This window comes from Sus scrofa, chromosome 10 (genome assembly GCF_054392235.1).
Source record: "Sus scrofa isolate SSC_HxYL_T2T_F1_AM1 chromosome 10, Sscrofa_HxYL_maternal_Yorkshire_Landrace_v2.0, whole genome shotgun sequence".
NCBI classification, from domain to species: domain Eukaryota; kingdom Metazoa; phylum Chordata; class Mammalia; order Artiodactyla; family Suidae; genus Sus; species Sus scrofa.
This window is the reverse complement of record NC_139392.1, coordinates 8,974,796-9,002,617: the sequence shown is the minus strand read 5'-3', so window position 1 is coordinate 9,002,617 and position 27,822 is coordinate 8,974,796. Positions and strand designations below refer to the sequence as shown.

The following is a 27,822-nucleotide window of genomic DNA, read 5'->3' as shown; positions in this document are numbered from 1 at the left end:
GGTAATCACTCAATAAATATTCATTGAAGGATAAATAAAGGAGAGATTTCTAGATTGGAGATATAAATTTGGGAGTCATCAGCATATATAAATGGAAGTATTCTAGACATTTAGAAATCCATTTAATTTTTAATTAGTCCTTAACGAATATCCATCCTAATGTGAGTTTTTCTCTTGACTAAGTTATCTTCATCTTCTAATGTTGGGCCGATTTCAGCAGTATTTGAGCAAGTGTGCATAATATTGAAAGGAATTGATAGCTTTGAGTTTCATTTCAGTGGTCTTATACACGACTCACATTTATTTTAGTAACTCCCTGTAGTTTAGATTGTTTTCTTATATAAAATCAAGGGAGAATATCTGAGTAATTGTAAACAATAGGAATTGCCTCCTATTTCTAATGTGTCAAGATATTCTATTTAATAGGAAATGTACTTGGCACGGCTAAGCATACTAAATTTCTCTGTTGATATTTGAAATGAAAAATAATGGCCATAAGCACTAACAGAAGCATTTGCTTTTAATCACATTAACTATAAAATAATAAATTATGTTAAGATCCATCTTCTCTTCCACAAGATTTAGTTCTGGAAAAATATTTTACTGCTGTATGCCGATCTGCTTCCAACTGAATAGCTATCATCTACCACACATATAGACATTTCTCATATTTGATTTAGATTATGTGCCAAGTCCTAGAAATAAAAGTTTAAGTTTAGAAACAAACTCCTTCAAAATGTATGGGCCCCTACAAAGCCCAGCTTTTTAGAAGTGGGATATTATATACCAGATGGGAGTTTAATGAAGTAAAGCACAGTTTGTAACAGGTTCATTGTTTCATATGCTGTGGATCACTAAATTGGCAGGTAGAGATGAAAGGTGCATTAAAATGGACGTCCCGAAAATTATGGAATTCCCTCAAAGGAATACAGTCTTTAATTTTGAATTATGCAGCTGATTTTAATGAATTAGAAGTCATAATGCATAACCTTTCCCTGACACAGGAAAGAACTGTGAGCTGTGTAAGGATTACTTTTTCCGACAAGTTGGTGCAGATCCTTCAGCCATAGATGTTTGCCAGCCCTGTGATTGTGACAAAGTTGGCACTAGAAACAGTAGCGTCCTTTGCAATCAGGTGAGTCTCTGCATTGAAGGTAAAGAATGCCTGTCTTTCAGAAACTAATTCAGGAGATGGTCTATCAGTGAAATTGAAGACTCTATCAGGAAGTCCTCTGGGTGTGTTTGCATTTCAAAGAGATGGCTGCTCTTGGAGTATTCCTGTCCAACTTCGAATATGCATGTGAAATAGAAGGTTACTCCGGTGGCCCTTTGCATATAAGAAAGGCCCATTTTATTTTTAATTTTAAAATTGTCTACCACTTTGCTATACAGTAGAAAACTGACAGAACACTGTAAGCCAACTATAGTGGAAAAAATAAAAATCATTTAAAGAAATAAAAACAAAAATAAATAAAATTGTCCAAAAAATTGAGAGGTAGGGTGTTTCATGTAAACTAGGAAATAAGTATATATTTTAGAACTGTTTGTGAATCAATATTAATACATGATATTAAATAAGTTTTCCTCCCAAATCCAAAGCAGATAGTACAGCAAAAGTTGCTTTCCTACAGAGCCACATGGGCATTCTGGTAGCTCTGTTCTAAATTTATTTTAACCTTTCCTCTAACAATACAATGGATTTTTATAATTTTACAAATTTTAATTACCAACATCACGCACATTGGTGTCTCACTTATGTGAACACAGATTCTAACTGTGTTAGAAATCAGGAAAAGCAGCTTCGTATTTAAATGCGCTGTCTTCAGCTGGTGCTCTTTACCTGTTCTGACCATACTACCACATGGAAATAAAGGGCCAATTTACTTTGAAGAATCTATTCAATGATTGTATTAAATTTTAATAATTACATATTCTCTTGCAAATAATTGAGAATGCAGTGGCTAGGAGCATAATCCACAATCTGGTTAAAGAAAAGAGTTAAGTTACAAGACAGTAAGTTCAAGGCGAAATACATTTGTCGTATAATTTGTAGCATGCATTAAAAACTATTTTAACAAATGAAAGCCAAATACAAAGTGAGGTAAAATACGGATTTGAAGACTTTCAGCTTAAATACAGTGTGTTAATGAAAGAACATTATATGCCTCACTGCAGGGCTGAAGAGTAGAAGAATAATTAATAAAGGCAACTTCTACTATTTTTATATTGTGATGTTGAGGCACTGTTTTCCAAGAAAGTCATACTGCAGTTTTATACGTTGATTAATAAAATCTGACTGTGTCTTTATGCATCTCATCCTTACGTATTTGCCCTGAGTTTTCAGCATGGATGTCATTTGCTTGTTATTCATGTCTCAGTTCAAAGACTGACATATCTCTTAAGATCTCTTCACTGACCACCCAGTTACAGAACATTCTCAAAACACTGTGTTTTACATAATGCCATGGTATTTTCATTACAGCCGTTATTTAACTAAGCAAATCAAACAAATTCATTTATTTGCTTCTTCGTCTTTTTTTTCCTCTGATACCAACAATACGGTTTGAGTCATATAATAAGCACCCCATAAATATTTGTTTAATGTTGCGTGAATGAGGTTTTGAGCACTGATCTCATAGATGGTCACTTAGAATGGCTGTTAAAATAATGAGATCATTACGTAAAGTTTTCGTTTAACTATTTCTCACTGAATAAGTCAGGTAATTTTGGTATATTGTACTGAAAAATTGTGAACTAAAGTTATACTTCTTGAAGTTTCATTTTTATGTCATAATCATATGAATTAAAGTGTGGCAGATTAGTCTCTCAATTCTACGACTTAGGAGTGTAAGAAATACAAAAATAATTTTTCTCAGATTTCTATTTCAAGTCTACTTCATTGGGATAGGGAACAGTTTCAGTGGTTCTGTGGTCGTAAATATTTAAGAAGTGGATATATGAAGGAGAAAAAGCCCACCACGCTCAATTTTAAGCTACCCATAAGATGTCACCAAACTCGAATTGGGGAAGAATTGTTTTATCGTACAATGGAGACTCGCCAGTACACTTCTGGTTCTGAATCTCGTTCCCCGCTTTTCATGGGGTGAACCTGATTTTTGGGTGCAATTATACATGAACCTCCTCAGGGCAATGACATTACAAAAGGTAGGACATCACGGACCACTGATGTCATCAATATAAGCAGGCATCCTTTGGGATCGCCTTGAAAGGGAGCAGCCAGGGGCAGTGTTTTCTGCATCCTAATGGAGAGCAGAACTCCAAGTCCTGTGCAGCGGTAATAGGCTCTCTCCTGCTGGGTCATTGGAGCCAGAGTGGAGAACATTGCCTTCCATCTCCACCTGGCAGTGGTGAGGGAACCTCCCTCTTCACCACCAGAGGCATTTCATCGGAAGCCTCACTGTTAAAGCAAGATTTAAGGAAGATTCAGAGTCTTACAATACCAAAATATCCAGGTTCTAATAGGATTTCACTTATGCCAAGAACTGGGATAATATCAAAAGGAATGAAAAAAAGGCAACAATACCAGCATCAAGCTGATTTAGATGGTAGAACTATCCTGTTAGGATTTTAAAACACTCGTCCATTTGCATCCAGCATATACCTACTGTCAAGTTTGGCTGAAGGAACTTCTCTGAACGGAAAGGAAATGACAAATGAAGGAATGTTGAAATATCAGGAAGGAATAAAAAACATCACAGTTAAAATAGGGCTAAATACAGTACATTTTCCCCATCCTCTTCAAGTTTTTAACATTTTTTGATGGTAAACATAAAATTGTATCACTGTTCCCCAAAATATTAGAGGAGATATTTAAACAATTAAAAATTGAGAGGTTAAGAGAACTTAAAGGGCAGGTACTTTTTCTATACTTAACTGGTATTGCTGAAATAAAAACTAGCAGACTCTGATATGTGATATCTAGAATAACAACTAAAGACTATAAGGATAATGTACTAAAAACACTACATTAGGGGAAGGGCAGAGGGAAGGATGGACTGGGGGTTTGGGATTTGGCATAGGCATAAAGAGGTATATGGAATGACTGGCTAATGGAGACCTGTATATCACAGGGAACTCTACACAGTATTCTGTGGCAATCTATATGGGGAAAGAATCTGAAAAAGAATAGATGTGTGTATATATATAACAATCACTTTGTTGTGCAGAAGTTATCACAGCATTGTTACACAGCTATACCTCAATAAAACTTTAACAAATGAAAATAATAAGAACTACAGATAAATCAAAATGGAATTCTAAGGTATAATTCAAGGAAAAAAACCATATACTCAACTACAACACTGTAAGAAAAAGTAAGTAGAGACTGAAAAACAGAATAATTAAAAACTAAAAAATTAAAAGGCACACTTACTAAGCGTTAATATCACAATACCATTAAATGTAAATGTTCTAATAAACCAACTTAAAATTTAAATGGCCAGACTGGATTTAAAAAATCATGATCCATCATCTGATTTTATAAAAAAATTCACTACAAGTATAATAATTTTAAGTCCTTTTAGGCTGTACATAAAAAGCATGGAAAAACTTACATTATGTAAAAATTAGGAGTAATTAAAAGACATAGAAATTCTAAATGAGCTTGTACCAAACAGCAGAGCTGCAAATACAGGAAAAAATTGAGACCTGAAAGGATAAATTTAAAAAAAGAAGTGAAAGAAGTTTCAACAAATTTTATAGAGCAACAGAAAATCATCAAGAGTAAGAAATCAAAGTTACCTTCAACCAGAGTTCCCATCCTGGCGCAGAGGAAATGAATCCAACTAGGAACCATGAGGTTGTAGGATTGATCCCTGGCCTCGCTCAGTGGCTTAAGGATCCGGCATTGCTGTGAACTGTGGTGTAGGTTGCAGACACAGCTTGGGTCTGACGTGGCTGTGGTGCAGGCTGGCGGCTACAGCTCCAATTAGACCCCTCGCCTGGGAATCTCCATATGCTGTGGGTGTGGCCCTAAAAAGACAAAAAGACAAAAAATTACCTTCAACCCGCAAGATCTGACATTTGATGAAGAGTCCACTCAACATAGCAGAGTACACATCTAAAATACATGAATACCAAGGTAGACAGTATCCTGGGACATAAAGCAAACCTCGGTGAATTTAAAAGAACTGAAACTGTAGAGAGTAGGTTCTTGGACCACAATGGAATCAAAATAGAAGTCAATAATGGATAATTAAATGAAGACGAGTCTTTCCAATACATGGTGCTCATATGCAAGAGAATGAAGTTGGCCTCCCTACTTCACACTATATACAAAAATGAACTCAGAACCAAGAGTGAAATCTAAGAGCTAAAACATAAAACTCTTAGAAGAAAATAGCAATGTAAATCTTCATGTTCTTGAATAAGTTGATGGCTTTTTAGATATGACACCAAAATAATGGATAAATTGGACCTTGTTAAAATTGAAAATATTAGTTTACAAAGGATACCATCTGGAAAATGAAGGGAAAAAAAAAAAAACCCAAAGAATAGGAAAAAAAATTTGCAAGGCATCTCTCCAATAAGAGACTGTCTCCAATGTATGTCAAGAAATGTTAGAACTTAAAAGACAATCCAATTAAAAAAAATGGGTAAGGGATCAAAATTGTTCTCCAAGGAAGATATAAATGGAAAACAAGTATATAAAAAGATTCTCAATATTATTTGTCTTCAGAGAAGTGCAATTAATTATTTTTATTAATAATGGTTGGGAAATTTCCAAAATTAATGACAGGCACCAAACCATGAATCCAGGAAGCTCCGAGAATGGTAAGTGGAGTGTTGGGAGAAGTACACTTAAGAATTTCATATTTGAACTGCAGAAGATCAGAGATTAAAAAAACAAAGCTTGAAATAATTTCAAGGGAGGGAGAGATGAAAACCTCATACTTACAGAGCAACCATGCACTTGTAGACCTAAAATATAGGCACAACCTAAAATTTGAGAGTTAAAATTTATTTGGGGCAAAATGAGGACTATGGCCTAGGAGGCAGCATCTCAGATATCTGTGAAACACGGCTGCAAAGAGTTAGGGGGAAGGTCATCATACAGGTGATTTTGGTGGAAGGGGAGGTACGTGCAGCCAAGTATGTATTTTACAGACATTCACTGCTGCTCTTGTGAAGTTTACTGCTAATCAGGAGGAGATGTCACCGTGAAAGATGATAGTGATTTTTCTAGATGTGAAGAGATACAAGAATTGAGCTCATAAATTACTCTCCTAAAATTATCTAACTCTCTGAAGACCTGTTCTGCCACTTTTCCCAGGGCACAGAGTGTCTCACTCCCGATTGCCACCCTGATGTCTTTTCAGGGGGTGTTGAGGGCCAGCAGCTACAGTGGCTCATGATTCAGGCCTTGTAGAGGCAGATGGCAAGTGTCAAGATATCACTTCATACTCACGAACATGGCTATTGTAAAAAGTGCAGATAATACCAAGCGTTGATGAGGATGCGAAAAAAGTCGAATTCCTATAGGCTGTTGATGGAAGTGGAAAATGTGCACTCACTTTGGAAAACAGTCTGGGGTTGCTCAAAATATTAACTATAGGATTTACCATATGACCCAGAACTTGAACTCCTTGCTATAGATTCAAGCACAAAGAAAATATAAGTCCTCACTCAGCCTTATTCATGAACGCTCCTTGCTGCTTTATCCATAATAGTCCAATTGTAGAAATAAGCCAAATGTCCACTAACTCATGAATGGATAGATGTAATATATCCACTCAATGGGATATTATTCGGTAGTGAGAAAAAAGTTACTGATGTATTACACCATGTACTTTGATCTCAGGAGTGAGAGTAGGGGAAAAGAAGAATAAGAAAAAAATGCTTTTTAAAAGATGCTTCTGTATAATATTTTCCATGTGTAAAAATACAAAAATGCACGACAGGAAAGAGGATTTACAATAACATTTTCCTTTGTTTTAAAAACATTTTCCCTTATTTTTTCTCTGCATAATTTGCTTTGTTGATAATTTTTATAGTCAAAAAAATATAGAGAGAATTTTCATGAAATTTGACATGTAGCCAGAGAGCTACATATATAAATCTGAAGGTAGACCCAATGATAGAACACTTTCATGAATTTAAAAGCTCCATATTCTCCTCTCTAAATCGCATTCACATTTTATCTAATTTTCATTTTGTTTTTCCCATGCCTTAAGTATAGACACAAAATCTGTGCTAACTATTACACGAGGAAATGTAGTGTCAGGTACACCTTGCCTAAATATTAGGAAAGATTTTAAAAAATATTTACCATTTTCAGCAGAATAACAGTACACACTAAAAAAGCTGTCAACAGTGTCAGAATTATAAACTGTAAAATTCAAGGACATTTTAAAAATTCATGCAGTTGCAATCCTTAACAATATTAGGGCGCATACAAGGAAATTAGGCAGTAGTTCAAGTCTCATTTGGTTATAATAACTTAGGAATCAAGCCAGCCCCAAATGGCCCCAGTGACTATGCTGTGTGCTCTGTGTTCTGGAAGGGAACGTTCCCTTTGGCACTTGTCATTTGCAGCTCCATCCAGTCTCCTAAGATACGGCATGTTTGCCTTATTCTTCCATAAGAAGTGTTATAATTCTTCCTCTTGTGAATGCCAAGATCTTGAAAATGGCATGAATGATGCCCTGAGTCACTAAATGCTAAAAGTGCTGATGCCAGCGTCAAGGCACATAGACCATCTAAAGCACATAATCTAGCGTTCCTAGGAGAAAATGGAGAGGAATTGTTGCTGTCTTAGAGGAACCCTTCGTATGGGGGCCCTGGGTCCTTAACACTTCTGTGGATGATTTTAGGGTATCCGTATATGCCTTTGAATCGGAGGTGGGAGTGTGTCTGTCTCTTTTCTGTTTACGTATTTTTGGAATGAGAGCTTCCCATATACAAAATGTATACCTGAGCCAGGAAAAAAAAAAAAAAAACATTACTGCACTGGGGAAAATGAGTCTATTTCTCTTAGGAGCAGGCTTGACTGATACAGGTACATGTCATGTGAGTTTCCCAGGATGTCACTGCAGCACTGCAGTTCCTTCTTGTTTCCTTGGAACTCAGCGCAGGAGTCCTTTGCCCTTTTCCCCTGAGCTGGAGGTTGTCCCTTCTTTCCCATTTCCTCATCTAGTGTGACGTGCGTCCAGAAGACCCAGATAGGGCTCCAGGCCTGAGTGATGCTTTTTAAAAAAATTCTGAGGTATTTGAAGAAGGATCCATAAAGGTAATGCTTCAAGTGTAGGGGTATGTGTGTGTGTAGAGAGAGAGTGAGGAAGGACGAAGGAAAGGAAAGGAAAGAAAGAAAAGATCCCAGGCTCTTCCAGACTCAAGTAGGAGTAAGCTCTCTGGCTCCCACGTGCCCCTTCACTGAGCTTGCCCTTCGTATGGGGGCTGGTGTTCCTGGAGTACCTTCTCTAGCCGTGTGCACAGGTACTGCTGATGATGGGAGTGGATTCTAGAGCAAGGCCATAGCATGGGGCCTGTCTCTTGCAGAAGGTGTTCAAGAAATGTCAGCGTGCCTTTCCACTTGGCATTTTCTCCATCTCTCTTCCCTTCTTCCCCCCTTACTTTGCTGTGTACTTGGATCTGGCGAGGGAAACCACAAGAGTTAAGCCACAACAGACAAGATACAGCAGGTCAAGCCAGTGCAGTGCTGCTTAACATTTTGATATGCATGTGAACATCTCAGATGCTTTTTTCAAAGACAGATTCTGATCCAGCGAGTCTTGAGTGAGGACAGAGTCTGCATTTGTGAAAGCTCCTGGGTGACCCCTTGGTGCTCCCCTGTGGACCCGTCTTTCATAGCCTCGTTGCTACAACACTGTCTGGCAAAGATGCACAGAGAAAAGAGACTGGATATGGATTTGTATAAGGGGACTGGATGTGGATTTGTACATGTAAATACTTGATTAGTGGTGGATGCACTCTGTCCTAGCCTCTGAATTCCACTCTAAGTGGTTTTCTAAGTTTGCCAGTCTACCAAGCCCCTGCTAAATTGCCATCAAAGTATACCCTAAACTTAGTCCTCAAAATGAGAGGTTCTACTCTCAGCCATTTTTTTTTTTTTTAAATGGGAATGAAAAACTGTGAAGAAGGGGAATCTAAAAGTTGGCTGAGAGAGTTCCCATCATGGCTCGGTGGTGACGAACCTGGGTCACTATGCTGTACAGCAGAAATGGACATTTTCAATCAGCTATTTAATTAAAAAAATAAAAATATGAGTTCCCATTGTGGTTCAGTGGAAACAAACCCAACTAGTATTCATAAAGGACACAGATTTGATCCTTGGCCTCGCTCACTGGGTTAAGGATCTGACATTGCCCTGACCTGTGGTATAGGTCCCAGATGTGGCTCAGGTTGCACGTTGCTGCGGTTGTGGCATAGACTGGCAGTTGCAGCTCTGATTTGACCCCTGGCCTGAGACTTCCGTATGCCATGGTGTGGCCCTAAAAAGATACGTACATACATACCTACATAAAATTTGGCTGAAAACTGAAAATACAGCTGCTGTAATTATATGAAAAGAGAGAAGTATAGCTGAGTGCAGTGCTCAATAAGGTGCGAGTAGACTGCTGTAATAGAGCCAGAAAAGAGAGATGATTAAGAGATGTTAAAAAATAAATTAATAAGGCAGGCGATGAGGGGTTGGGATGAATTAGATGAGATGGAAAGGCATCAATGAAGGAAGTATTTCTAGGTCTGACCCATGGGAGGTGGAATCATAAGGAATAAGAATCCTATGTGTGAAAATTGATTGTTCTCCCAGAGTGATAATTTTCAAGGAAATACATTAAAAATGAAGCAGAATATACTTTCTCTGCATAATGTCCCATTTCCTGCAGTTCATCAGTGCTTTTTCCTCTGCTCAGAACTAGGTATTTGTCATTAATTACCACAACATATCCAAAAGTCATGAATTTTCTAGAAATGTATTGCCTTATATTTTGTGTTACCCAAATATTAAAGTGCATGAAGTCAGCAATGCACACGTTTCCTCAGCCTCTGGGGAGACTGACCCTGACTAGCATGATGTATGGGGTGCAGACGATAGGCATTTAGGATGGTGAAGGATATGAGAGCTGCGGAGTTTAAAGAAAAACGTGAAGATTTGGTCTCTCATTCAGAGACTTCCTCTTGCAGTTGGTAAGTCCAATAATAACCAATTAACCTGACAATGTAGAGGGCCAGATACCAAGGACAGGTGCAAAGGTTCTGGGTGCAAATAGGGAAAGAAGGGAAAAAATGGATCTGAGCTTGATGGAAAGGCTCTACCGAAGAATTTATCCAAGAACCAAGGTTGTGCCAAACTGGAGATAAAGTAGAAGAAGCTGTAACCAAGCTGAAGTTCCCAGCCTCTGCCTGAGTTGAGGACCACATGTTTGGACACCCCTGGCGTCTCCTTGGAAATGAACTCGTCCCAAGGGTCAGGGTATACAAACGTGGCCAAGTAATAACACCTCAGGCATTGAGGGTCCTGTTCAGCCATGCTGACAGCATTGGCAGGAGCTTTAGGTTGTAAGCAGTTATTGATTTAGCTAATAAATGTGAGATAATAGCAGGGTCCCCGCATCGCTACCAGTAGTAGTTAGGATAAGCTAATCAGATGAACATAGACCCCAACGTGTCTAGTGGCCCCCACAGTATAGGAGTTGACTTCTTGTTCCTGTAATCCTTCCAACGCAGTGTTCCTGGTTGCTTGGTGGCTCTTCTCCATATGACAACTCAGGGCACAGCCTCCTTCCACTGTGTGGCTCTGCCTTTCCTTAGGAAAAGACAAGACAGCGTGGGAGTGGCTGTTGGGGCGCAGTGGAAACGAATCCAACTAGTATCCATGAGGATGTGGGGTTGATTCCTGGCCTCGCTCCGTGGGTTGGGGATCCGGTGTTGCTGTGAGCTGTGGTGTAGGTCGCAGACACAGCTCAGGTCCCATGTTTCTGTGGCTCTGGCAGCTGCAGCTCTGATTCGACCCCTAGTCTGGGAACTTCCATATGCCACAGGTGTGGCCTGAAAGGGCAAAAAAACAAACGAAAAAACGACAATGTGGGGAAACGATGCTCCCACCTTTTAAAAGTCTTGGTCCAAAAGCGGCACATGTCTCTTCGGGTAACATCCTGTTGCTGAGAGGAAGTCGCAGAGCTTGATGGAGGGCTGGGAACATGCAGTCCCTGGCTAGGTACCACTTCCAAGCTACGGCTGTGTGCTAGAGACGAGGAGAATGGACGTTGATGGGGAAAGACTCGTCTCTGCTCACGGCTCATGTCAGAAGGTAGCCCAGCAGTGAGAAGGATGTTTTCTTCTGTATCCACAATGTAGTGGCTCCTGTGTAATGAGATTCCATGAGAATGGAGTACTTCCTCAGCACCTTGGGGTTACCAGACCGCTAATAGAGATGGCATGCCCTGCTTGGGGGTGGACCCTAGGGGGTGGCAGAGGCACCAGAGAAAAGTGGGCTGCTCCACCTCACCTCGTGAGTGGAAGGAGAACCTGCTTGTCCGCAAGATGGAGAGAGGTGTTCATGAGCCCCTATGTGAGAGACCCTAGGGACACACAAGTGAGAAAATAACCATTGCCTCTCTAGGTTCCCCGATGCAGGACAATTGCAAAGGGAAAAATGGCATCGAACGTGCCATTCTTAAATGGCTTAGGAATTGGAGATCTTGAAGGCAGTTTCAAAATACGACTATTTGATGACTTTTAGCAAGAGTAACCACCATAGGATACGTAGATATATGTGTATTTATATGTGGCTAGATATCTATAGACTTAATGTATATACATATAGATAAATGTATCTTGGAATTGGGAATAAAAAGCAAAAGTGAATTTACCTTTTTGGATATAGATAAAGTATGTGTAGTTTAAATATTAGCCAGTACACCATAGGGACCCTTTCTCTGTGTGTTCGATGATACTGGTTTATTTAAGAGCAGCATAAAACTAGCCTCCTTTCTTCTTGGCACACCAAACCCATGTGCTGAGCATTTCCAGAGACAGCTGTGCTGCTGGGATCAAGGGCAAACCAGTGGCGGGGGCACTAGGCCTCTAGTCTTCCAAAGAACTGGGAGGTGTTTCAGCTCCTGATGGGCTATAGAACTGGTCTCCACCTTGATCAACCCACACACAGTTTTGGTGCCATGTGTGGAAGGGCCACATGTTGAAATGTGTCAGATGGATTGGCAGATGGATGACATATTGCTCAAAATGCATGAGGACAGAAACTAGTCTATAATATTCCCATAGGTCCCATTTGTTTTATGCTTGCCTTACACAAAGGATGATGCCATGTACTTTTAGTCAGTTAATTCAGTCCTGACTCAAGTCAGTGAAGTACTTTTTAATTTATCCATTGTATAATTTAGGGCACTGAACCTCAGAGAAATTAGGCGGTGCTGCTAATCTCACACAGGAAGCAATGGAGGAGAGCAGCAGTGTTTGTTTCTGATTCCAACTTGAGGTTAGAGACACGCTGGGTCTTGCTTAAATACATGTTCTCAGCACTGAGCACAGAGCCTGGGACAAAAGAACCCAACACAGGTTGCTGAACTGCAGGTTTACGTGCATGACTCAAAGGAGGAAGGAAACATATCCATTTGTTTTGGGATTATGTTTCAAATCCTATTAACGTAACTAAAGATGCCTAAATATTGGGGGAATAATAATGTGCATATATTTCGGTGGCAAATTAATTTCTTGGAACCAATGCAATTCTCAAATGGAGGTTTGGTTGATACTAAAGAGTTAACGTAGCCCCCTTAGTGCTTCAGATGCACCAAAGATGTAAGCCATTATTTTATACGTAAACTAATTTGAATATTTTATAAAGGCGCTTTTTAAAAGCCTGATTTATTTAGTTTCTGTCTTATCTAACACACTTTCCTCTCAGTATATTTGGAACTCACATTGTCACTGGTTAAATAAACTTACATTATAGTAGGCAAGCAGTCTACTGCATAAGTTCATAGCAACTTTGATCGCTTTTACTAAAATTAAAATTATTAAATGAGCTTCTTAAAAGCATTTCTGTATACGACATGAACTGACACCGTCTTGTTAATAACCACTACCTTAACTTTGCAGCAAATTACAATGAGACCACAAGGTATAGTTGTGTCATTCAAATGACACTTATGAAATGCTCTAATTTAACATGGTGTGACATATATGCATCTTTTATAAGCCATCGCTTATAGTCTTTGGGTGAAATAGACCTAAACCAGAGGGGGAAAGAATGAGGCAAGATGAAATTACACCTCTTTGAGACCTAGAAGGACTATGATTAGAGTACTTCCTCTTAAAACCATTCAAGTATGTAACCATTGCTGGGAACAGCACTATGTGGGGAACCTCTTGACATGCTTTCCATCTTAAACACTCAAAAGTTTAAAAAAAAATGTACCCCATTCCTCCTGTCACTTTACTTGAGCCTGCTTCTGAATTTTACCTTTTTGCACTCTCCTTAGAGATTATGGTGGGGAAGTTTGAAAAGCACTTTCTCTGAAATGCCTTTTGGCGGGGGGAGGGGTGTTAGAAAAATATACCAGCCTGACAAATGACAGGAGTTATAGAATGGAAAAGACAAGACATCTCGGTTTTGCAGCAATGTAGAAGCTTTTCTTCTCAAATGAATATTTTCGACAGCTGAGCAAGATGATAAACAGCAATATCACAAAACACTTAAATGGAACCAAGTATTGTAATGTACATTATTCACCTGGCATTCTCCAATTCGTGACATTTATATGTGGCAGAAACCGCTGCAGATTCATTCATTTTTGAAGTGGAATGAGTACCTTACAAAGGCGTCCTGTTACACTAATGTGGACTTTTCTTCTCTTAAGAGCGGTAGAAGCTTAAGGAAAGAAGTCATTGTGTCTATATTAGAAATATGTAGTAATTCTCAGAGTCACTTCTTAGGGCTGAGTAAGTTCCTAGCAGGTAGGACATACTGTGTAAAGATATGTAAATACATAGATGTATAGACAAATAGAGATGTATACATTTTTTTCTTAAAAGCATCAGCAGCTGCAAATGATTTTTTTTAAAAAAAGGCTAAAAGTCTATTTTCAGAATTTACATTCAGATGCTTAATAATATAAATACTCCAATATTAAATCATTTCAGACATTATGTTTCTTTGATGCTTAGCAGTGGACTCAAGAAATGAGTAGAGTCAATCTCTAGGAATTGATAATGCAGCAACAAAATAGGTAGCAAATACTTTAAATGCTAGTTCTTAAATATTAGTGCTTATAAGAATCACCAATCTAGTATCATTTCTATAAAACAATATTCTAAAGGATGTACTCATTAATTAAAAGATTATTTTTGCCCTCATCTGTTTTTCTTTTCAGTTCACACAAAACTCTGAAAATCTGATTTAACTCCCAGGACAGGAAATTAACTGGATATGAATATTCCAGTTCTTAAACTTTTGAGTTTGCTTTTCAAATTCTTTGGTGACATAACCTTACCTCACTGGCTTTTAGTATGTTCTGAGAGAAGATGTCATCCATGGAACAGAAGATTTTTCTCAACCACCAGCCAAATGAGTGCTTAAGAAGACATATATCTGCTGTTTTAAAGGCGTTGCTTTGAGTTACTTAAAATATGATGCTATGATGTAGAGAACTTGCGATACATATTGACTGCGATCGCCTAATTTATTAATCTTTAAATCATACTTCATATTTTCTCTGAGTGCTGTTTTCACTCACACAGAAGATACCATGTGTGAGTTAGCTGATGCCTCCAATTCACCCTGACAGAATTTCCATCTCTTAATGTAGAGGGTGGGTGAGAATGCGCACTGGGATAATGATAGCAGAGCCTTTCTCTTGCCCTTTGTCACTAATCTTCCTGCCAAATCCATTGTTTCAGTTGTCACACAGTTGAATGTTCATATCCACGATTGCTGCATAGTCTGGGCAGCAGGCCTTCGCAGTATGGTGCAGAGTAGAGGGGTCCTGAGCGTGGTTGCTACGCAGTGTAGGGCACCCATTAGCAAACATCCCAGGTATTTAGAGAAATCCACAAATGAGTAACTGGACTGTCTGCCTGATTCTTCCACTGTGTGTCCAGCTCCTCCTAGCACTGGCCATTGCCTTGGCCTTCCTTAGGTGCAGCACTCCTCCCATTGCTAATAGTAGTTTCATAGCTTATCACAAGCAGAGAGAATTTAGCCCAGTGACTATTTCTAACTTTATTGATTTAAGGCCTCTCTCTTTTTTTCTGGATAAGTCTAGCTAATGGCATATCAATTTTGTTTATATTTTCAAGGAACCAGCTTTTAGTTTTGTTGATTTTTTTTTTCTTTTACCAATTATTTTCTTTGTCTCTGTCTCATTTATTTCTGCTCTGATCTTTGTCATTTTTTTCCTTCTTCTAACTTTGGGTTTTGTTTGTTCTTTCTCTAGTTGCTTTAGTGTAACATTAGGTTGCTTATTTAAGATTTTTCTTATTTCTTAAGATAGGCTTGATTGCTATAAAATTCCCTCTTAGAACTGATTTTATTACATCCCAAAGATTTTGGATTGTTGTGTCTTCATTGTCATTTGGGTCTAGGTATTTTTTGATTTCTCTTTGATTTTTTTTCAGTGATCCATTGGCTCTGTGGTGACATTGTTTAGCCTCCATATGTTTATGGGTTTTTTTTTTAGGGTTTTTCCTTGTAATTTATTTCTAATCTCATGGTATTGGGTTGGAAAAGATGCTTGATGTGATTTCAATTTTTTTCAATTTACCAAGCTTGATTTGTGGCCTAAGATGTGATCTATCCTGGAGACTGTTTCATGTGAACTTGAGAAGAAAGTGTAATTCTCCTGCTTTCGGACGGAATGTTCCATAAATATCAGTTAAGTCCATCTGCTCTAATGTGTCATTTAAAGCCTGTGCTTCCTTATTGATTTTTCTGTCTGGATGATCAGTCCATTAATATAAGTGGGGTATAAAATTCCCCCATTATTATTGTGTTACTGTCTATTTCTCCTCCTATGGCTATTATTAGCATTTTCCTTATATATTGTGATGCTCCAGAGGGGGAAAGAATGAGGCAAGATGAAATTATACCTCTTTGAGACCTAGAAGGACTATAATTAGAGTACTTCCTCTTACAACCATTCAAGTATGTAACCATTGCTGGGAACAGCACTATGTGGGGAACCTCTTGACATGCTTTCCATCTTAAACACTCAAAAGTTTAAAAAAAAATGTACCCCATTCCTCCTGTCACTTTACTTGAGCCTGCTTCTGAATTTTACCTTTTTGCACTCTCCTTAGAGATTATGGTGGGGAAGTTTGAAAAGCACTTTCTCTGAAATGCCTTTTGGAGGGGCAGGGGAGTTAAAAAAATATACCAGCCTGACAAATGACAGGAGTTATAGAATGGAAAAGAAAAGACATCTCGGTTTTGCAGCAGTGTAGAAGCTTTTCTTCTCAAATGAATATTTTCGACAGCTGAGCAAGATGATAAACAGCAATAATATCACAAAACACTTAAATGGAACCAAGTATTGTAATGTACATTATTCACCTGGCATTCTCCAGTTCATGACATTTAGATGTGGCAGAAACCACTGCAGTGATAAGACTGATGTCACTGTGCAATAGGAGTGTGCCTGGTTACATAGGACTAAAGAGGGAGCTGGCACTCTAAATACCTGGTGTGTAGAACTCGTCTAATTCATGATTCTCAACCTCAGTGCTACTCATATTTCTGGATGGATAATTCTTTGCTATGGAGAACTGTTCCCTATATTGTAGAATGTTTAGTAATATCCCTGACCTTGACCCACCAGATGATAGGAGAATCCCTCTCTGGATTGAGACAAACAAAACGTCTCCATCCACTGCTAAATAACCTCTGGGGAACAAAATCACCCCCAATTGAGAGCCATTGTTCTGACTTCAGACTTGTATCCTACTTCTTTCAGTGTTTTGTCACCTGTCAATCTCAAGGCCTTCAGAGGTTCTATAGGAAAAATACTTTTTCTTGTTTTAGAAGTACAACTCACCTGGCCCCCACATTGTAACTTCTGATTAATTGAACATATTGTCAATATTAACTTACATTTTTTCCTTCTATTTTTTGTCTTAGAAATTTTTTTCCCCAAAATCCATTTGGTTTCTATTTTCTTCTCTACCAATCATTAAAATTATGGATTATAATTTTTAAAATTCCTCTTATTTTAGTAAAATATCAGGAAAAGAGGAAGTAGGCACAGAGTAATCTTCTGACTTTTTACCTTGAGGGAATTTTCAGGTCAAGGGACAGAGAAGGAGAATTCAGGTGGAGCTCAGGGGATTTTCCAAATTGAAGAGATGGGGCTGAGTGTTTGGGGAGTCCATAGTAGTTGGAGTTTTCTGGAGAGAGTGGCACAGAAAGATAATCCTCAAGCCCTATAGAGTATCTTCCATTAAGTACTCAGCTGACTATCAGTCATTGCCTACGTGTGAAGCTGGGGAAAGAGCAAGCTGAAAGAATTAAAAGTAATGATGCTTATCACTCATGCAAGGCTCTGAGGAGTGCCTGTTTCTCACTAGCCAAACTAGAAAAACCTCATGATTCATAGAATATCAGAGGACACAGAAGTGTCTTGGCTCAATAGTAGAGAATAGCACTGGAATCACTGCTCCACAACCTCCTAATAAATCTTAAAAGCAAGATCCAGAGGAACTCTTCTCAAGTAACTTAACTGAATCAGGACAAAGCTGAGGAATATTTATAAGAACACTAAAATATCTAGCACCCACAAAGAAAAAATCCACAATGTCTGGCACTCAATAAAAAAAAACTATCAGACATGCAAAGAATCAGGAAAATACAATCTATAGAACAAAAATTAATCAGTGGCCTGGAACTGAAACAGATGTTAGAATTACCAGGCAGGTACATTAAAATGGATATTGTAACTATGTTCTAGATATTCAAAAAATTGCATAGATCCATGAGAGGTTCAAAAAAGTTACAAATAAAATCTAGAGAGTAAAACTACAGTGTATAAAATGAAAGTGAATTGGATGGAATTAATGGTACTTACACAATGGAGAGAAGAGTGGTGAAGTTGAAGTCTTAACAATATAAACTATCCAGAATTAAACATAGAAAAAATAATTGAGAAAAAATGAAACCAGCATCAATGAGCTGTGGGACAACATCAAGTGTAATTGTAGTTCTCAAAGGAGAGGAAAGGTGAAAATAGAGACAGAAAAAGTTGAAGAACTAATGACTGGACATTCTAAAACCTGTGTAATGAAAATCACAAAACCACCAACCAGAGAAACTCAAGAAAACCCAAGAAGAAGAAAAAACATGAAACAAACAAAACACAATTTTTTGCAAAAGACACATCATAATTGAATTGCTTCAAGCTAGCAATAATTTTCTCTTTAATGATAAAGGTAGCATCCAGAGGAAATAAATTATTTACAGAGGAAAAACTATCAGGATGATGAGAGTCTCTATTAAAAATAAGGCAAACAGAAGTTCCCATCGTGGTGCAGCATAAATGAATCCAACTAGAAACCATGAGGTTGTGGGTTTGATCCTTGGCCTTGCTCAGTGGCTTAAAGATCTGGTATTGCTATGGGCTGTGGTGTAGGTCGCAGACGTGGCTCGGATCCAGCAGTGCTGTGGCTGTGGTATAGACCAGCAGCTGTGGTGTAGGCTGTGACTGGCAGCTGTAGCTCTGATTCGACCCCTAGCCTGGAAACTTCCATATGGCACGGCTGCAGCCCTAAAAAGACAAAGGATCAAAATAAATAAATAAAGCAAACAAAGACATAGTGAAGCAACATACTTAAAATACAGAAAGAAAAAAAAATGGTGTATGTAGAATTCTATACCTAGCAAAAATGTCTTTTTAAAAATTTTTTTGCCACACCTGTAATGTGGAAGTTCTCAGGCCAGGATTTGAGCTTACGCCACCACAGCAACCCATGCTATTGTAGTGATAATGGCAGACCCATACTGTACCACAAGGGAACTCCAAAAATACCTTAACATGTATGCACCAAGCAACAGAGTTAGTGCAACTATACAAGTCAAAAACTGATAGAACTGAAAGGAGAAATACAAACATCCACGATTATAGGCAGAAAATCCAATACTCCTTTCTCAATAATTAATAGAACAAATTGACAGCAAATCAGTAAGCATAGAGATTGAAAGAGTATTGTCAAGCAACTTAATTGACATTTATAGAACACTCAGCAGCATTAGGATTCACACTTTCTATACAAAACATCTATCAAGGTGTATCCAAATTATGGGCCACAAAACAAGTCACAATACATTTAAAAGAATTCTACTCGTATAAGATATGTTATCTGGCTGTAATTAGTAAACTAAATTAGAAATCAATAAACAGAATAATCTATGGAATATCCCTAAATCTTTGGAAACTAATGTACTTCTAAATAACCTAGTGGCTAAATAGGAAAAGAAAGGAAAATTAGAAAGTATTTAGAACTGAATAAAAATGAAAACACAACATATCAAAACTATGGAATGCTGATGTAACAGCACTTATGCAATATTAAAAGCACTAAATTGTTTATATGAGAAAAAGCATTTCGAAGAAACATCTTCCCCCTTAAGAAACTGGAAAAAGTAGAACTATGACCCAAGCCAGTCTAATCAAAATTATTTTCAGGTGTCTAACTAGAGGTCGTGGGGTCATCCCTTTTCCCTCATTGTTCATGTGACAGAAAGCATCCAAGACCAAAGGTTACAAATGAAGCTTGTGTTTTAAGCCTTACAGAGGTGGAAAATTTCTCTGACAGGAAGTATGGACACATATCTGTTTGTTAGCAGAGACAGTAATGGTGCCCTGTTATCTATTTTCCCCTCTGCATTACTAGCAGAAATTTCAGTATCATTTGGCCATGTGATCACAAAGAATAAACCACACTTCCCAGCCTACTTGGCAGTAGGTATAGAAGTGTAATTTAAGTTTTGGTCAATGCGTTGCATCCGTTAACTTTTTCTTCTAAATGGTGGCTTAAAATGCCAAAAACCGTTTACTTGGTTCAGAATTCTATGGTTTGGTACAGTGGTGGCCTGGGCTGGCATGGCTGACCTTTTTCTGAGCTCTTTTATTTAATGCGCTTAGCTAGCTCATCTGCTAGCCGTCACGTCATCTAGGAAGGCCTGACTCGCACATCCAGTGGTTGTCAGGCAGAATGTTAACTGGGGTGGTGAGAGAAGCTATTCGCCGAGACATTTCGTTCTTCTAGCAGGATCTCTTGAGCCTGTTTACAAGGTGGTCTCATGGTTTCCAGCCCAGCCAGCGAGAATAAACTCCAAATCTGCAAGCATTTCAAGGCTCTGCCTGTGTCATATTTGCTGACATAGTATCAGCCAAAGAAAATTAATAGGGCACCTAGGGTTAGTGTTAGAGGAGTTCCATCACAGAGCAAACAAACAGGAAAGCGTTGTATCTGAGTTTTTGGAAGTATATTCTTGAAGGGTCACATACTTCTTTTGTTTCTAAAAAACGATATCTATCATAGGTATCATTTATTAAGTGCCGCTCCATGCCTGTGAGTCTGCATACATTTGGTATATTACCAATTTTTAATTAAGCATTTCTTGTTAAAGTGTAGTTGATTGGTACTGTTGTGCCAGTTTCTGCTGTCTAGCAAAGTGACTCAGTCACACACACATATACGTTCCCTTTCTTGTCGTATCTTTCACCATGCTCTATCCCAAGACACTGGATTTAGTTCCCTGCGCTGTACAGCGGGAGCTCATTGCTCATGCATTCTAAATGTTTGCATCCACTCACTCCAGTCCATCCCACTCTCTCCCCCATCCCCCTTGGCAACCACAAGTCTGTTCTCTACATCTGTGTGTTTGTTTCTGTTTTGTAGATGGGCTCGTTTGTGCCATATTTTAGATACTACATGTAAGTGAGAGCATATGGAATGTGTCTTTCTCTTTCTAACTTACTTTACTCAGTATGAGTTTTTCTACTTCTTCAGATGCCAGATCCAAGCCACAGCTGGAAGCAACACAGGTTCCTTTTAATTTTTTTATTTTTTATTTTTTGCTTGCTTTGATATTTCGAGCTGCACCTACGGCATATGGAAGTTCCCATGCTAGGGGTCAAATAGGAACTGCAGCTGCCAGCCAAGGCCGCAGCAACGTCGCTAGTTGCGTTCTTAACCCATTGAGCCACAGAGGGAATTCCAGTACTCCTTTATTTAGCTGTTATTTTAGTTGACAATATTATAAAACAGATAACTTTTCTGCATTTTTTACCACAATGTAAATCAGGGAAACATGATATGTGATTAAACCCCAATGTAAATGAACCATAAATATGCCAAAATATTGCTAAGAGTGGTGGTGTGTTAAAAAAAAAACTGTTTGTGGTGTCAGTATCCGTAGACCTCAGTGGATGCTCTTAAGAACCTAATTCTAAACATAGTTCAGACCTTGACGGAATAGGGTTATTATAGAAAGATTCTCCCTTGGTTTAAGCACCAGGCTTGCATAGAGCGAGTTTAGATCCAGGAGGAAACGAGAAGAATGAAACAGGGAGGTGGAGATTAAAGACTAAATTAACTGCTGGCCCTTTGCTATTTTCAGTTTCCACAAGACTATATTTTGACTTCTTTATATGGTGCTTAATGCTTCATTCCCCTTCCCCTTTAGTCATCTCCTCCTGATCTCTGTGGGCTTTATTTTCATTCGGTTCTCTACATGCACCCTGCTGAAGCTCTCCCGTGTGTGTGAGTTAGAAGAAGAAATGCCTTATTACCTTCTTGTCTGTTTCACATTTAAAGTTTTTTTTTTCCTCTCCCTCCCTCCCTGTCTTGGACCTAATGAGCAAATTATCTAAAAATAGATACGTTCATCATTCTACAAAATGTTGTATCTTCTCTAGATCGGAGGCCAGTGTAATTGTAAGAGACATGTGTCTGGCAGACGGTGCAATCAGTGCCAGGATGGATTCTATGACCTGCGAGAGTGGGATCCCGAGGGCTGCAGCCCATGCCACTGTAATACCTCTGGGACGGTGAATGGAGATATTACCTGTCACCCAAAGTCAGGCCAGTGCAAGTGCAAAGCAAATGTCATCGGTACGTGTAATGCAGAAGTTTACAGTCACATCTCTGTCACCATCTGGGATAAAACCTGTGTTTGATTTCTTAACTGAAGAGTAGAGCAAATTTCCTTGCTCAAGACAGGCTGGAGGAAAAAAAAAAAAAAAAAAAAAACGATTTGGATGAAATTAACTGTCTCAAAATGACTAAATTAATAATTGTATCAAACTACAGCTTGAAGCTTAGTTTAATCAAGCCCTTAGAAGTTTCTTTATTCCGAGGATGCATTGGTTCACATGATCCCATACTAATAAGTCAGAGGAAAATATAATTTGCTTACTGCATAGATGTTTCTTTTAGAAAATTAGCACTTTTTCAAAATGTTTTACACTTAATGAGTTCTAAGGAAATCATTTCCATGCTAGTTTTCTTAATAGACCAAAATAAATGGATTTTTTTTTTTTCGAAATATTCTGTGCTACAGGGTCCTTTGTGATAAATCTTTCCATTTTTTTCTATTATATTTCTTTGAACTGTTCCTATGAAATGCAAAATAAGTCAACATAATTCCACAGATCATGTATATTGCGAGGGTTAGTTATAAAGGGCCACATAATTTTAATTTTGTAATTCAGTGCCAAGCTGATTATAATAAACAGCTACCTTCGGTGTTATTTATCATTTTTTTATACAAGACGTGCTTTTTTGTTTGTTACTCCCACAGGTATTTTTCAGAAATTAGATTTGATTATAGCAATTTATTACATCCAACATTTTTGAGCGGAACCACAGCCACATAAGGACAAAATTTATCAAGTGCCCAAAATGCACTATGTACATAATACACTTTGAAATTTTGATGTATGAGAATATTATGAAAGTTTCCTGATAAAGTGAGTCTTGTATTATAACTGAACATGTCTTGGTTGGTATAGGAAGTTTAAAAAAGACCCTTTACCTTTTTCTATTGTCATTCAAGACGCCATGCCTGCCATGGTTTTCCTAACACTGACCTGAACCTTATAATAATAAAAATATGCCTGGCAGACACACACACCCACCCGCCCGCACACCTGCATATACACATACATAGGAACACACCATCTGGAGTGACATTTTCATTTCTGCAATCTAACACTAAAGCTAATTCTTTATCTTTTATATATGTGGATATGCATGCATCATTTTTATATAATTCAACTAGACAAGCATTTAATTTAATAACAGGAGTATGGGCCTGGCTTATGGTATTACACAAAATTTCTCTGCTTTATAGAAGAGAAAGAAAAATTATATCAAAATCTTTAACATATCTTACCCTTCTGCTTTTCAAACATACGAAAGCTAACTTTTCAGGGAAAAAAAAGGAATAATACTTATAAAGAGAAGCGCTTTTTGGTGTAAGTGTTGTCTGTGATACGGACTGAAGTCATTTGAGTTCAATGTATTATAGCATCCTTTCTTCTTTAATATAAGACATATTTTCAATTCAAGGTGTGAAAATAACATTTAAAGAAAGACCTTTAGAGACAATCAAATGATGACAGCCCTCTATCAATAAAAGCCTTCCTGTGATGGGTTAGAGTCCAGAGCTGGAGAAAGTGAAAAAAAAATTAAAACTTTACTTAATTTGTTACAGCCTTCCTGCCATTTACCTATATTACTGGTTGATCCAGGTAATTTTCTGCAGGAAGGTGTGTGTGTGTGTGTGTGTGTGTGTGTGTGTGATATTTCTTTTTTTAGAGGTTCTAGCAAGTGGCTTTTATTCTGTTTTACCTTTTGTTAATATGATTAAGAAAACCACAGAAAATAGCAGTGTGTGTTGTATGTGCTTCAGAAAGCAAACTGTTAGATTTAACCAAACAGTTAAATCTTACTAATGATTCCATCACCAGTAAAATACATGAGCACCAATAATTTTATTAAAGTAGGTCATTCATCTAGAATAAAAAGGGAGAAGAATGTGAATTAAATGCCAAGTGTGCTAACTCGCCTGTACTTGTTAACACCGAATGTGATGCCCTGTAGGCCTTCCTGAGTCTCGTTAGGAATAGATTACCTGTCAGGAATATGTATGGCATATTCAAATAAGCACTGCGCATATTTTTAAAACTGATATGATATGAATCCATGTAGACCAATTTTAATAGTTCAAAATGAGTCATAATTCTTGTTAACAATACAGTTATTTTTAAAATTTGCAGCAATAGTGGTCCTTTTTTATTTTCCTTATTGAAATTAAATGATATGCCTTAGGTGAGTCATTCATCACTGTTAAAGAACTTGCCTTCCATTGGAGTTCTGAATTTTCATCCACATATATACATATATATTATGCCTTTCCTTCCAGTTTAGGAAAGGCTTTTCTGCATAGGGGTTCCTGCGTGTGTGTGTGTGTGTGTGAGACTTATTTTAGGACAAATTTTTTCAGTGCTATTATAGCTTGAAATGGATGTTTCCATCGATTCAACCTTACATGGTCAGTTGTTTAAATTCATGGCTGTGTGAGGACTAATAGCTAAAGGAAGTATTTTTCAACTCGATATTTACTATTCAAAAAAAAGGTTTTTCTTTTGCCTTGTAATCCTCTTTTTGAAACTTGAAGTTGTCAGATTTAAGTGGTGGTGATAAAGTGTTTTTCTCTGTCTATGAAATGCATATGAAATGTAGGTACAGCTTTAAAAAGGAGTAATAGAAACAGCAGAATTTACTTAGTGTGTAATATGACGGGCAATGTGATTGCTTTATGAGCCAAGGAAAGCATAATTCATATTAATTGAAAATGATGAGCTATAGGAGCATATAGAAACATTGATATAAAAATGGCTCTGGATAACTTTTATTCATATTAATTATGTAAATATATGATATTAACAAGTAAGTATACGTACTATTAACACAAAAATAGTTATCAGCTTAACCAATAAAAATGTTTATTAAACATTTTTAGAGGATTCTGATTTCTAGGAAAATAATGTAATTTTTAATTCCTCTGTGTGGCTTTGAAAATGTATTTCCCGCTCTGCTTTGAAATGAACATACCGTGTTAATGTGAAATAACTAAGAATACCAATTCTAATAGAGTTAAAATCTTTCAAAATAGTGGTTCTGATGTTTGCTGAATAAAGCAAAGAGGGCCAGTCCGTATGACAGAAGCAGCATTTGCAGTAAGCGTTTCTCTTTGCCTTATGAAATAAAAACAGTTTTATAAAGCACATTACAAAATAAAGTGGTGTATGAGTGTCAAATTAAGTGTTGCCATTGTATTTTGAGTATGCAGTCAGCCCTCTCCGGCATTACTGTGAAAAAACACTCAGCCTGGGAGTTCCCATCGTGGCTCAGTGGTTAACAAATCCGACTAGGAACCATGAGGTTGCGGGTTCGATCCCTGCCCTTGCTCAGTGGGTTAAGGATCCAGCGTTGCTGTGAGCTGTGGTGTAGGTTGCAGATGCGGCTCAGATCCCGAGTGGCTGTGGCTCTGGTGTAGGCCGGTGGCTACAGCTCCGATTGGACCCCTAGCCTAGGAACCTCTGTATGCCATGGGAGCGGCCCAAAAAATGGCAAAAAGACAACAACAACAACAACAAAAAGTAATAATAAAAATAAAAAATGAAAGAAAACAAAAAACAAAAAAAAAAGAAAAGAAAAGAAAAGAAAAAACACACTCCACCCTGTATGTTTGTCCTAAATGTCAGCAGTAGCTTGGTTTGTGCTTCAGCTAGCTTGAAAGCTTGCATGGAGTTGTTTTCACATCTCTGGTTTGTTAAACACATTTTCTGTCTTTAGGGCTTAGATGTGATCATTGCAATTTTGGATTTAAATTTCTCCGAAGTTTTAACGATGACGGATGTGAGCCCTGCCAGTGTAACCTCCATGGCTCAGTGAACAAACTCTGCAATCCTCTTTCTGGGCAGTGCGAGTGCAAAAAAGAAGCCAAAGGACTTCAGTGTGACACCTGCAGAGAACACTTCTATGGCTTGGACACCGTGGGTTGTAAGGCTTGTGACTGCGACCTAGCTGGGTCCCTGTCTGGCACGGTCTGCGATGCTCAGACAGGACAGTGCGTTTGTAAGCCCAGTGTCGGAGGGAGACGGTGCAGCGAGTGTTTGGAGGGATACTTCTACCTCCAGCAAAATCATTCTTTCCTCTGTCTGCCTTGTAACTGCGATAAGGCTGGGACAGTAAATGGCTCTCTGCTGTGTGACAAATCAACAGGACAGTGTCCTTGCAAATTAGGAGTAACAGGTCTTCACTGCAATCAGTGTGAGCCTCACAGGTACAATTTGACCACGGGCAAATTTCAAGGCTGCCAGATGTGTGAGTGTGACACCTTGGGGACAGTACCCGGGACCGTCTGTGACTCAGTCAGTGGCCAGTGCCTGTGTTTACCTAACCGTCAAGGAAGAAGGTGTAATCAGTGTCTCCCAGGTAAGAGGGAAAGGGGTCACCTTCTCGACACATGCTGACCTTCTTTTCATTATCCACTTCCGGGCGCTTCCTCTTTGGTTCTTGGTCAGGGTGTCTAAAAAATTAGTCATTGTTGTATTTATATCGTTAGCTAGTAGAGATACAATTCTTTAGTTTTTTCAAGATTATGTGGCACCTGTGTGTTGCTGTATTGGGGTAACCTTTAGAAGAATGCCAGCCAATTACACATTTCATAATTGAGACTTTAATTCCTCAACTTGAAATAAACCTCCTTTTAACAACTGAAAAAAAAAATCTAAGAAAAGCAAGAATGCATTTTATATTCCAGAGAAAGGGAAACTTGACTTGATTATCTACTCAATGACAAATATTCAGGTGATGAACTGATTTTCTGAATAAAAGCTGACCACGTGTTTCTACTGAATGTGCCATATGTGCTGGCATCCTATAGAAACAACTAGAATTATTTTTAAGTGCTGTCCAGTGAATAAACTAGGCTACTGTTTTGTCCAACTGTGACCGTCTTTCCATGTTCCCCAACTGGAGGAAAGACGGACCCTGTTTTTGGCTTTCTCCTTGACTTTATGTGATTTAACCAAAGCAATATATTTCATTTATAGAAAAGTCATCATGATGTTATGATACATATAAAGGTTTGTCACTTGTTGAACAGCTGGTATTAATTGTTGTCCCATCCAGCAAAATTGGCTCCGAGCGACCTGAACCTGTGAAAATGAGAGTGATGTGAATTCCAAAGGGTGATTTGCCTGCCAGGGATGGGGCGGGAGGGAAGACTTGTTTTGCATGGCAAGGGTTTTAGCTTAAGACATCTGAGCTAAGTGTCTCTCTTGACATTGGTCAGTGTGACAAGTACATCCAAAGAGACAGAACTGAGAGAAGTTCATTCTCTTTGAGATGAAAATATCAGAAAAAAATTTTTTCGAACTAGCTTCAAAATAAACGGGGGCTCTCTTAGCACTGAATGTCCCACAAAACCTGATATGGAGCAAAGCAGTCAGGACTCGGGAGCTAGAAAATGCCCACCGATCAATATTCATTCATTCATTCCCACCCTGTATCTGTTTCTGCAGAAGGGCACTCTCTGCTGCTTCTCTGTCTCTCTCTGTGTGGTTATATGGCCACCCTTATTCCCTGTAGTCTCTTAGAGTTCTAGTCCCAGCTATCCAGGGAGTCCTTAGCTGCCTCTTGATTACAATTCCAAGAGGGAAATTCTGATTGACTCCATTTTGTTAGGGTGGCCACATCTGAGCCAATTTACTATGATCAGCGGTGTCAGGATCCCATAAAACAAGCACGGCTTCT

At 38.3% G+C, this 27,822-nt stretch overlaps 1 protein-coding gene across 1 annotated transcript in view; it reads left to right on the top strand.

The window, feature by feature from the left end:
- The window catches only part of USH2A (usherin), an 837,868-nt gene that overhangs the window by 162,078 nt on the left and 647,968 nt on the right, over positions 1-27,822 (top strand). Inside the window, exons 12-14 of the mRNA XM_021064292.2 lie at positions 1,005-1,135; positions 21,912-22,107; positions 25,858-26,499. Of these exons, the coding sequence (XP_020919951.2) occupies positions 1,005-1,135; positions 21,912-22,107; positions 25,858-26,499 (969 nt within the window). The remainder of the gene's footprint in view (positions 1-1,004; positions 1,136-21,911; positions 22,108-25,857; positions 26,500-27,822) is intronic.